Source organism: Leptonychotes weddellii, chromosome 5 (genome assembly GCF_054177405.1).
Source record: "Leptonychotes weddellii isolate Sample4059 chromosome 5, ASM5417740v2, whole genome shotgun sequence".
Taxonomy (NCBI): Eukaryota; Metazoa; Chordata; class Mammalia; order Carnivora; family Phocidae; genus Leptonychotes; species Leptonychotes weddellii.
The window spans coordinates 35,768,674-35,781,442 of record NC_138373.1 but is presented as its reverse complement, the minus strand read 5'-3'; the positions used below and the strand labels follow the sequence as shown (position 1 = coordinate 35,781,442).

The 12,769-nt window shown below is 45.1% G+C and overlaps 1 protein-coding gene across 3 annotated transcripts in view; it reads right to left on the bottom strand.

The window, feature by feature from the left end:
• LUC7L (LUC7 like) overlaps window positions 1-12,769 on the bottom strand; it is a 35,782-nt gene that overhangs the window by 7,092 nt on the left and 15,921 nt on the right. For all 3 annotated transcript variants that reach the window (XM_081820456.1, XM_081820454.1, XM_081820455.1), the window contains 3 exons: window positions 7,051-7,161; window positions 6,058-6,201; window positions 1,511-1,687 (listed from right to left, as the gene is read on the bottom strand). In XM_081820456.1, coding sequence (XP_081676582.1) covers window positions 1,511-1,687; window positions 6,058-6,201; window positions 7,051-7,161 — 432 coding nt within the window. The remainder of the gene's footprint in view (window positions 1-1,510; window positions 1,688-6,057; window positions 6,202-7,050; window positions 7,162-12,769) is intronic.

Sequence of the window (12,769 nt, the reverse complement as noted above, 5' to 3'; positions counted from 1 at the left end):
TGGGTGGCTCAGTTGGTTAAGCGACTGCCTTCGGCTCAGGTCATGATCCTGGAGTCCCTGGATCGAGTCCCGCATCGGGCTCCCTGCTCGGCAGGGAGTCTGCTTCTCCCTCTGACCCTCCCCCCTCTCATGTGCTTGCTCTCTCTCATTCTCTCTCTCTCAAATAAATAAATAAAATCTTTAAAAAAAAAAAAAAAAACCAAAACTAAATTATGGGGTGCTATGAAATGGAAATACAATTTAAAGGAGAAATGGAAGGGGCGCCTGGGTGGTTCAGTTCATTAAGCATCTGACTCTGGCTCAGGTCATGATCTCTGGGCTCTGTGCTCAGTGGAGAGTTTACTTGGGGATTCTCTCTCCCCCTCTGCCCCTCCCCCTGCTCACGCACATGCTCCTTCTCTCAAATAAATAAATCTTAAAAAAAAAAAGAAGAAGAAGAAGAAGAAATGTGTAACAGAGTGTATCACTTCCCAAAATTCTACTGGGAGCACAGGAGCAAACTGTGTTAAGACCAGTGGCTGCCACCCCAGCTCCACTCCCAGTGCCAAGTTCACACCTCACCTACTGGCAACCCCTCCTCACGTGCAGGGCTCTGCCCCCTGCTCCTTCTAGGGGCACACAAGGCCCTCCACCTTGATTGCTGCAGTGTCCCAGTAAAGTGCCATGCGTCTTTCCACCAAATTTCATGTGTCTGGAGGGAAGACCTGCATAGTTCCCAGCACCCCATCCTAGTGGCCCCTATACAGAGCAGGGAGGACTCCACCAGTCTGAAAAATAATTCAAAGTATCTGAAACATGCTCACCCATCCTTCTAAGTGGACCCAAGATAAGTTTTAGAGTCTAACCCAGGAAACTGAGGAGCCTTGAGGAAGAGACAAAGGTGGGCAGTGGTGAAGCAGTGCTATCCAAAAAACTCCACCATGTTCTCGTCCTTCCGAGGAGGCTCAAAGGCAAGGGCCAGGAAGTGTGATCTTCTGTCTAACCTAACCACTCTCCACGCATCCGCCTCTGCCAAAGGAGAAAAACGAGACTACCGGCTCTTCCCATCTCCAACCAAAAGTTATTTCCGAGATGTGTGAGAGCTCTCTGTACCAGAGGACTAGACTCTGCGTTTTTTTCCTGCAAACAAGTGCAGACTAGTCGCTTTGGATTCTGAGGCCTTTGTTCTCTTGGGTGAATGAAGTGATAAAATCTGAATATTTCACAATAAAACTCAAAGACATGTTCTTAGAAAAGATCAAAACAGCAGTGCCTGGGTGGCTCAGTCAGTTAAGTGTCTAAAGTCGCGTCATGGTCTCAGGGTCCTGGGAGCGAGCCCCACGTCAGGCTCCCTTGCTCAGCGGGGAGTGTGCTTGTCCTTCTGCCCCGCCCCCATTTGTGCACACTCTCTCTCAAGTAAATAAATAAAATCTTAAAAAAAAAAAAGATCAAAACACAAGGTTTTCTGGAAATTAATACAAAGACATCACAAGACTTCTTGGGTTTCTCCAGAAACAACATATTAACGTACCCTCAACTGATCAAGCTTCTCTCGGATCTGAATGAACCCCAAGTGTAACTTGCCCCCGAAGTGGTCCGCAAGACGACGGTCATTGTCGTGGAGACCAAGGTAGGCCGAACAAACCTCACAGACACGCAGCTTCTGTTGTTGAAAACTGGATGCGGGCATGGAATTTCTGTATTCTTCCTGGACAGTGGGAACAGAGCAATGAAAATGAGGTCCACAGAACCACAACTAAATATTCAACCCCCAAAATGGAAATATTTGAAGGGACTATAGAGGTGACTTTTAAATAAACAAAAAATGGATCATTTACAAACTTCAGATATTTGTAACTGACTCTATTTCCATCGTTTATTTACAAAATGAACTAACAATCATGATTTCAAAGCAATAAGGAACATTTAAAATTCTCAGACAAGCAGGATGCTGTCTGTTCTCAGAGGCCAGCAGGGAAGACAGGTCTCAGTTACACACAGTGGAAAGCTCTAGGAGGACCAGAGGAACAAGGGAGACTCTTCAAAAGGGGCCCTCAAAAAAACAAAGCACAAAAACCAAACCAAATAAACAGACAAAACACACAAGAGCCACTCATGGAGACTGTGTTCCAACATCCAGGAAGCTGTATGCCAACTCTGCCCTAAAAGCTAAAATTTGGACACACAAATACATTAGACACTCTCTTCAAAAAAGAATGTGTCCGACAGAACGAGCAAAACTGGCAGCCACTCCAGTCAGAATGGATGAAATACAGAAGAAATGAAGTAATAAAACATGGTTCCTGGTGCTGGTGCCAAAGTCAAAACACGCCTCTAAGACCCAGAATTAAGAAATGCATTCCAGGGGGCGCCTGGGTGACTCAGACATTAATGTTAAACATCTGTCTTCAGCTCAGGTCATGATCTCCAGGTCCTAGGATCGAGCCCCACATCAGGCTCCAGGCTGGCTCAGTGGGGAGTCTGCTTCTCCCTCCCGCTCTGCCTCTCCCCGTGCTTGGGCTCTGTCTCTCTCTCAAATGAATAAAAAAAATAAGAAAAATGCATTCCAACAGTCACTGGTCCTTATTTAAAGGGATCTTCCATGGGACACCTGGGTGGCTCAGTTGGTTAACCATCTGCCTTCGGTTCAGGTCATGATCTTGGGGTCCTGGGATCGAGTCCGGCATTGGGCTCCTTGCTCAGTTGGGAGCCTGCTTCTCCCTCTGCCTGCCGCTCCCCCTGCTTGTGTGCGTGCCCTCTCTCTCTCTCTGACAAATAAATAAAATCTTTTAAAAAATTTTAAAAAGGGGAGCCTGGGTAACTCAGTTGGTTAAGCGTCTGCCATTGGCTTGGGTCATGATCCCGGAGTTCCAGGATCGAGCCCTACATCGGGGTCCCCGCTCAGCAGGGGGGTCTGCTTCTCCCTCTGCCCTTCACACCCCTTGTGCACACTCTATCTCAAATAAATAAAATCTTTTTAAAAAATTAAAAAAAATAAGGGAGTATTCCATTAATTCATTCAAAATTCCCTAGCAAATGCAGATTAAGATACCACATGACTCACTAAACTGGCAAAGACATAAACAAAGATGCACTCTCACACACTGCTAGTAGGAGACTAGTAGGTACGTTGGCGCAACCCACAGGGAGTGCAACTGAATTATCTGTGAAAGCCAGACAGGTGTGTGCCATTTCCAGGAACGTGTCCTAGAACATGCTCATACATGTGCCAGCAAGGAAGTGCAAGGACACTTGCTGTGAACGGTCTGTGAAGATGAGAAACCACTAATGCCCTAGAAAACCACCAACAGATAGTCACATGTTCATGAAACAGAACCCTACAGCAAGAAACTGAAGGAAGTTGTACATAGCAACAAGGAGAGACCTCACAAACAGTGGTGAGTGAATAATGCAAGCAAGAAAGACATACACAGCATTTATGGGAGATTTTTTTAAAAGCACAAAGCGCGCACGTGCACAAACACACGCAAGCACACAGTTTACGGGCAGCACACACATGTAATAAAGGGTAAAGACAGAACAGAATGCACACTTATGTCTACATTAGTGACAGGAGGAGGCTGGAGAGGGAAGCACTGGGAACCTGAATTTCCATTACGATGTGCTACAGCTTTTATTAAAGAGAAAAAACAATAGAATCTTTAAAAAAAAAAAAAGGGGGGGGCGCCTGGGTGGCTCAGGTGGTTAAGCAACTGCCTTCGGCTCAGGTCATAATCCTGGAGTCCCAGGATCGAGTCCCAGTCCCACATCAGGCTCCTGCTCAGCGGGGAGTCTGCTTCTCCCTCTGATCCTCCCCCTCTCATGCTCTCTGTCTCCCATTCTCTCTCTCAGATAAATAAAATCTTAAAAAAAAGAGAAAAAACAAAACCAAAATCCTTAGGCAAAAATGACAAATATAGTGGACCCATAAATATTTGTGATATTCTATCCCTTTCTGTAGTTTTGAAACTACCACCCTCTAATTTCTTTCAAAATAAACTCTAATTATGCTGAGTGGAAAAAAACAAAACAAAACACAACAGTCTCAAAAGGGTACGTACTGTATGACTCCATTTACATAACATTCTTAAAATGACCAGAATATAGAGATGCAGGAGATTTGTAGTTGCCAGGGGCAGAGAAGTGGATGTGGCTACAGAAGGGTCATGGGCGGGATCTTGGTGGTGATGGATATTCCGTATCGTGACTGTCAACATCCTTTCTATTATATTGTGCTATGGTTTTTCAAGATGTTATCACCACGGGAAACTGGATAAAGGGCACATGGGATCTCTCTCTATTATTCCTTGAGACTACTGAACATGCATGCCTGCTGAGAGCAGAAAGGAACTCACAGGTGCCACACCACCAGACAGCAGCCTGGCGGAGGCCTCCCCAACACCATCCTGTCTTGCCCAGTGGTTTTAAGGAGGTGGTGCTGCCTCCTGGGGGCACTCTCAGTGATGGGGATGGAGGACAATGGCTGGGTTAAGGATGCTACGAGTCCTGGACATGAACACCCATGCATCCCACATCCTGCTCCTGTCTGGGCTGTCTAAAGACATCCACATGATGAACCCCTCATCTACAATCATTTACACCCCCATACAAATCTCTGAGCCATCCCAGGGATTTCTGGTGTCTGTTCTGCTCTTGGAAGCATGAAGGGCTGGGCCTCAGGGTGCACCAAGAAGCCACAGAGCTTCCCTCCTGACTCTCTGGCCTTTCTGGTACAGCAGTCAGCAACCCAAGGAGCCTGACTCTGTTCTACATATAAACATGTATTTTCCACTTCAGTAAAAAGGAGTTTAGATTCTATGTTAAGGATTTATATACATGACTTATATAAGACTTCATCTCTACCCAGGCTCCCTGACCCCACCACCCTAATAACTTTCTCAGCCTGTGGGTCTCAGCTAAGGGCACTTCCAGGATCACTCCACCTGGAGACCCCTGGCAACACAAAGTCACTCTCAAACTCAGACCCCATTTCTTTTGAGCACCTATCTTCATGTGAATGAATCTTATCCATCTGTTCACATACCCTTCTGTCTGTATCCCCTGCCAACTCCAGCACGGTCTCCATGAGGAGGGCCTCCTCTGGTGTGCTCACAGCTAAAAACTATCTGGGGCGCCTGGCTGGCTCAGTTGGTTAAGCATCTGCCTTCGGCTCAGGTCATGGTCCCAGGGTCCTGGGACTGAGCCCCGTGTTGGGCTCCCTGTTCGGCAGGAAGTCTGCTTTTTCCCCTCCCTCTGCCTTCCCCCACCTACTCATGCTCTCTCTTGCTCTGCTCTCTCAAATAAATAAAACCTTTAAAAAGAAAAAAGAAAAACAACAACTAAAAACTATCTGGCACAGAGCTGGAGCTTAACAAGCATTTACTCCGGGAATACAACCATCCCCGCCTCCCTCTGACTCTACTGTTCCCACCATTCTCAAAGCCTATGTGAGCCATTTCCAGTTCCAGTGGTAAGGACTTAAGAGCCAGAGCATATCTAATGGATAAAATAGTCTGGAAGAAAATGCCTGTCAACGATACAAACACTGAGTCCCTGACTCAGTTTCTCCACCACCCTGCCAGTGTGTCCTGGCCTGGTACCCTAGCTGACACCACTTGGATGCTACCCTCAATCTGCATAGGTTCTCTACCAGAGATGCAGTGTCACCAAGAACACGCAGGTTTTGTTCTTTAGGGCAATCTGCACTACCACTCTGGCCCACTCACACCAGTTGAGTGACCACCACAGCCCAGCAAACCCCTACAGAGCCAAAGGACCAGAGAGTAAACGACACCACTCTAGTGACTCTTCAACGCTCAGGACTGCGCTCTGCATATGGATGTTATGCTCAGGGCTGGCAAGTGACGGGTCTGATGTCACACTAGGGTTACAGGGGACACAGCAAAGGCACAAACCCAAGTACGTGCACACTCTAAATCCTACAACCCTGTCCACATAGCACGCTATTTCCAACTTCTTCCCAATATTCAAAAAATGGAATAGTTTAATTTTAGCCCAAACAGTCAACATTTAGGGGTTACTACGTTTCCTCTTTCTTGAAGACATTTTCCCACCAACCTCAGCTTCTTTTTTCTTTGCACGGACTTTCTCCACTTCCATAAGAATCTTCTGGGATTCATCCACATTTCCCTCAGCTCCCAGTTGCTCAGCTTTAGCAAGAAGTTTTCCTATTTCTTCATTCAACTCATGTACTTTTTCTGCCTGAAAGAAGACAACAACCAGGTAAGCAAACATCTAAAACCAAAAGATCTTAACACAGAGACAATGAGTGTTTCTCTTGCTGTACTTCTGCTCTGTTCTACAAAAATTAAATGGAATAGCCAAGATCCTTGCAGGATCACAAGCAAACTAACAATTCTGACATCTTTACTGGCATCGCTGAGATTCTGACCTTAAACTAAACCTGCGTGTTGCATTCCAGTAAGAGCAGCATCATGCCTGTCACTTCCAACATGGTGGCCAGGGTCATCATGGTCACTTTCTAAGCTGTCTCTTCTCATGTCTTCTATCACAACTCAACCTTCTGGGTAGGGGCCATAAAATGTCCAGGATTAAATGCATAAACTTGTACCGTAAGCAAAATGCCTCATCATTTGGGATTTAATTCTAGAAATAAGGTAGCAACTACACATATCCTAAGCAATGCTTTTATAAAACTGAGAGAAAAGGACACTGAAGAGACTCATCAGCTGCACTCAAAATCAGGGAACAGAAGGAGGATGTGCTGATAGGCCAATGACACACAGATGTATCTTCTTCATTCTTCAGGACAGTCTAACCATTTCCCAACTAACTGTCTCCATTTCCTGTTTTATCTGGGGGTGTTAAAAAAAAAAAACAAAAAAACTGGGGGACAGACAGAGGCAGCTCCCGGGGGTGGAGAGCTTGCTGACAGCCTTCTCTCCTTACTGAGAAGCACCGAGGCAGCAAGGACTGTCCACCCCAAAGACGCAGAGTCAGTGCTAATGGTAAGCTGTTAGCCAGTTGGCAGGCTGGTTTTTACCAGACACTGATTTGCACACACAACTCGAGAAAGTCTCTCAGGCATACCTTCGCAGAAACTTCTGCACTGATCTCCTCTTGGGTCTCTGCCAGCCGCTTCTTGGCAAGCTCAGTTCTCCGATCACACTCAGCAATAAAGGACTCCAAGTGATCCATCGCCTAGCTCAGGAGAAGCAGAGAGCTATGATCAGTTAAGGGTAAGGTCTTGGAACCCATCAATTCAATAGGACATACACTCCTGGGTTGGTTTCTTAAAGCCTGTAAGTTCAGTGGGAAGATCTTAAACTACACTACAGCTAGCACATCCATAATCACATTTAACCAAGGGGCTTTGTTAAACCAAGTGATCATTCAGAAGCATGGTCTTCTCATCTGATCTATTTATTCCTAAAAGTTGTAAAAGGACCCCCATCCCTCGATAACATTTCCCGGATTTTTTTTAGCCATAATTAGTAGCGTTCTCTGTGGGGAAGCAAATGCTGGACTGAGACTAGTATCGGAGGCCCTCTTCTGGTGAGCTGTGGGGGGTGCGGATCATGTACTCACTGGTCTGTGTGAGCCACGTAAATATTATTCCCCCATGTTCTGAGGGTAGAGATCCCCCTTCCACCTCAAAACAAAACAACAGAACAAATATTACTGAGAGTTATGAGCACAGGTCGTTATTGCCTGTCTAAAGTAGCAGGAGAACTGGTAACTACTTCCCCAAAGAGATAAAGGGAAAGAAACTCTAGAAATCTACCTGCTCACTCTGAAGACTTATGGGGGAAACACGAAAACACTAATGAGCTGCTTCACATGTGTTAGGCATTTAATTTGCCAGGACCAGTCAAAGGCCCCAGCATAACCTCAGATAGACCTACAACTAGGATATCTGCCAGGCTATGACCGGTGACTGGCAAGCAGCACCTCCTAAGTTACACCCGTTAGTGCACTTGCAAATGTTGGCATTGTGTTAAGTGTGACAGCAAGGGAATTTAGCACAGGATGACAGGACTGCATCATGTGATCTATCACCAAAAAATACAGAAGAAAAAACTTTGGGTGGAGATGATATAAAGCAGATGAAGGTTACGCCAACAGACCAAGTGGTGATAATCTATGTCCCTCCGCCCAAAGATGGCCAGAGAGAGCAAGTCAGCTGTTAAGAAAGCACTCTATGAGGATCAGTGTGACACTGGAATGGACGACAGGGTTAGGGTCTCCTCCAGAAATCTTAAATACTCTTTTCAAATAAATGCATACTTGGACATAGGTCAAGACAGAGAATAGGCTCTCTGACAGTGCCAAGCCCCACAGGGTGCTGGAGAAAGGCTAAAGCATAATCACCCACTGAGGACAACTCCCAATTTCACTCCATAATTTTGGAATTCAGGACCTCTTTCCTGTTGTTGGACATCCAAATATTCCCTGATAAACATTTCTCACTATGTTCAAATCCATCAGGAAAGCAAATGATCAGCATTTGTCTGCATGCACCATACTTCCTGGAAAGACAGAGTTGACAATCCTGCTGACAGTGATAACTAATCAAGATCAAGGTGCCGGCAAGCTAATACAGGTCACATGCCTCCTGTGAGGGACAATGGATCCTAGAAGACCACCCTTATATGCCCCAGGTTCACCTACACAGAGGTACTAAGTCTATGGTGCAGTGTCCTTCTGTTATCTACCCAAACAGAGTGATTTCACACCTGAGACAGACCCACGAATCCACTCATCAGGGTTGAAGACAAGTGGGTGACATGGGACACCTTGACCAATTAAAGCAACCAGCGGCAGCTTCAGCAGAACCCAAATCAACTACAGACTCAGACATCTGATAGGCTAAAAACTAAACGGTAACTTCACAACACAGAATAGGCAGACCACAGAGACATCTTTTAACTGCCACATTCTTTAAAAGATGGCACTCTGGAGGTGCCTGGGTGGCTCTGTCGGTGAAGCGTCTGCCTTTGGCTCAGGTCATGATCCGAGGGTCCTGGGATCAAGTCCCTCATCGGGCTCCCTGCTCAGTGGGGAGCCTGCTTCTCCCTCTCCCTCGCTCATGCTCTCTCTCAAATAATAAAAAAAAAAACAATCTTAAAAAAGATGGCACTCTGTTCTACTGCCTTCTCCTGTTCAATGTGCTTGTCAATTTCAGATCGAGTCTTAAAATATATCAAAGAGGAGAGGTTTAAATAATTTTTTTTTTTTAAAGGTATTCAAGTCGGGGTGCCTGGGTGGCTCAGTGAGTTATACATCTGCCTTCGGCTCAGGTCATGATCCCGGGGTCCTGGGATCAAGCTCCGCATTGCGACCCCCTGCTCAGTGGGGAGCCTGCTTCTCCCTCTCCCTCTGCACTCCCCACCCCTGCTCATGCTTTAAAATCTAAAAAAAAAAAGAGTATTCAAGTCTAAAAATTAAGTCCTAATCACAACCTACTATTTACTAGAAAGTCACCCAAGCTCTACAACTTAAGGGTGGTACGATGAAACATGGACGATTGGGGATGCCTGAACACAGCGCCGGCACACAGTAAGCACGTGAGTCTCACTGCTGCTGGGGGCTGTTCGTCCACACTCAGGACTGTGCGGTGCTATTCCCAGTGTTGCCAGCCCAGGAGAAATGACACTGGCCAGAAATCAGTGAGGCTGAGATGGGCTGTCAAGGAGACTGGTCATGGTGCACATGTGTCCCTGTGCTGTGCTGCACGTCCACACGGAAACTGGAAGGTCTCCATTTCCCAGATGAAGAAACTGAGGTACGGTTTCCACACTACTAAGTGATGGCATCAGGGTACAAGCACCCTTATGGTTTGGCTCCAAAATCCCTACACTCAATGTGCACAACTCTGAGGCAGTCACCACCAGCCCAGTTCATAGATGTACAGAAAAAGTTAAAATAACTTGCCCAAGGTCACAAAGGGGTTCTAACCCAGAACATCATCTGACTTAGTCAATGTAACTATTATAACGTACATCTGTAGACAGAAAAAGTAGGTGTAATCAGAACTAGTTTCATTTGGTATATTAAAGATAGTCTGGAAATTAGTTGATATAATGTGTAGTTTCAGAAACCTGTAAATAAAACATCACAAACCAAGACAATTTGGGGAAAAAGTTAATTGTATTTTTACTGAGTTAAAAAGAATCAGTTCTATATTTTCAGTATGTGGACGCTAAAGAAATTGTACTGCTCTGTAACTTTTTCACAGCTTAAATTAACGTGTTAATATTGCCATTTGTTTGCCAGTGTTCAAGCTGAGAAACTTGAAATGTTATTTATACAGATTACCTAGTAGCAGACATTACATACTCTTTCCTAGGGAATTTCTGGATAAAACACTTTCAGGAAGCCAAGGCCAGGCCTTGGCATGGTCACGCTGAGGCTGTGTTAAGCTAGAAGGAGCCAATGGTGAGGACAGGGAGGCACCTTCTCCCACATAAAACACCAGTGGTTCCACCCACCAAGCTCAAGCCGAGGGTCTAGGCAGGCAATACCTCCACAAAGAAATACCTTTCTATAACTCTGACGGGCAAAGACCCCAAAATATGGTTACTCACTGTTAGCAAAGATGTGAAGATGGGAACTCTTCTACACTGCTGGTGGGAGCATTCGCTCCGCTGGATAACACCATGGTATCATCAAAACCCCAGATACCCCTCTGATCCAACAGTTCTGCATCTAGGAATCTCCCCTGCATACATGCAAACAATGCATACATGCAAACAAGGGCAATGTGTAATGCAGCACCATGATCATCAACAGGAGACTGGTCATATAAAGAAGATATCCATCGTCTGGAATGCTGTGCAGCCACAAAAAGGAATAAGGAACTCTACACAAAGATATACTAAAACGTTAAACAAAAAAAGGAAGGGTGAGGTTAGAATAGGTGTACAAATTACCACTCGTGTAAAAGAAAAAACAGGAATATAGACATTCTGTCTGCCTCAGGTATCCACATAAACTCTAAAGCACACAGAAGACACTGGGTAGTTCTAGAGGCAACCAGATGACTGAAGAACAGAGCAGGAGAGAGGTTTCACATGTACCTTCTTTACTGGTAAATTCTGATCCAAGTGAAAGTTATACATGTTTTTACGTTAGTAAAGGATGCTGTAACCTCAGTGAAATAACTCATCTAGGCAACAATCCTCAAGCGCTGCTTAAAGCATCAGGTCAAAGGCTGAAGGGGACCTTGACCATCAACAGGTCAAGGCTGCCTTCAACAACGGTGCCGGCTGAGGTGATACACGAGCAGGTGCAAAAGCTCTGCCTCTGAAATGTTCCCATCACAAGAGAAAAACTTAAATCTGATGATCAAGCCTCCAGATCTAACTCCTAAGAATTTCAAAGACAAGGGGAATCATGTTAAAAAAGACATCATGAGGCTATAATCAGCAAAATCCAGGGTATGAGACTTTTAAAAAAATTAATTTCTTCAAACAAATAGATTTAAAAAGATTTACAAAGCATTCTAATGTGTAGCCCTTATTTTGAATCCTGAGTCAAAGAAATAAAACTATAAAAGAATCCTTTCTGAAGTCATCTGGGAAATTTGAACTCTATCAGATGCTAGGAAATTACTTTTAAAGATGACTGTTTTTAGTAAAGTCCTCAAATTCTACCTGTACTATTTACGGTATTTACAGATGAAATTCTATCTTGTAGCTATAAAAAGTAATCGGGGCAGGGTCTGAGGTACGGTTTCCACACTACTGCTTGGCTCAGTTAGAGGAGCGTGTGACTCTTGATCTCAGGGTTGTGGGTTCGAGCCCCATGTTGGGTGTAGATACTACTTAAAAAATATAATTTTTTTAAAGATCTTATTTACTTGAGAGAGAGAAATCGAGTGCAAGCTGAGGGGAGGGGCACAGGGAAAAGGAGAAGCAAAGTCCCTGCTGAGCAGGGAGTCGGACATGGGGCTCCATCCTAGGACTTGGAGATCATAACCTGAGCCGAAGACAGATGCTTAACTGACTGAGCCAACCAGGTGCCCGCCAAAAATATAATCTTAAGGGGCGCCTGAGACGCTCAACTGAGCGTCTGCCTTTGGCTCAGGTCCTGATCCCAGAGTCCTGGGATCGAGCCCCGTACCAGGCTCCTTGATCAGCAGGGAGTCTGCTTCTCCTTCTCCCTGTCTCCCAGCTCTCACTCTGTATCTCAAATAAAGAAAATCTTAAAAAAAAAAAGGAAGAAAAATATAACCTTAAAAAAAACCCCAGGGGTGCCTGGGTGGCTCAGATGGTTGGGCATCTGCTTTCAGCTCAGGTCATGATCCCAGGGTCCTGGGATAGAGCCCCACATCGGGATCCCTGCTCTGCAGGAAGCCTGCTTCTCCCTCTCCTGTTCCCCCTGCTTGTGTTCCCTCTCTGGTGGTCTCTTTCTCTGTCAAATAAATAAAATCTTAAAAAAAAAAAAAAAAATCCAGTGGGGAAACACAAGGATAAAGATGAAACAAGAGTCTTCATGTCAATAATCATTGGAAACTGGGAGACAGAACCCAGAAATTTCATTGTAATATCCTGTTCACTTCTGTATCTTTAAAACTTTTCCTTAACACATTTTTAAAAACATGCCAAGTAGATTCTGTCACCACCAAGCATACCAGATCTCAACACACATGGCAACGGCAATGCTGAAATATTTACACATAAAATGACTGAGATGTGTGTGGTCTGTTTGGAGATCTGTGAGAAGCTGTGGGAAGATGAAACCCAGCTGGCTGTGGACTGATCACTCCCAACGCTAAGGGATGGGTATAAGGAAATTCATCATAAGA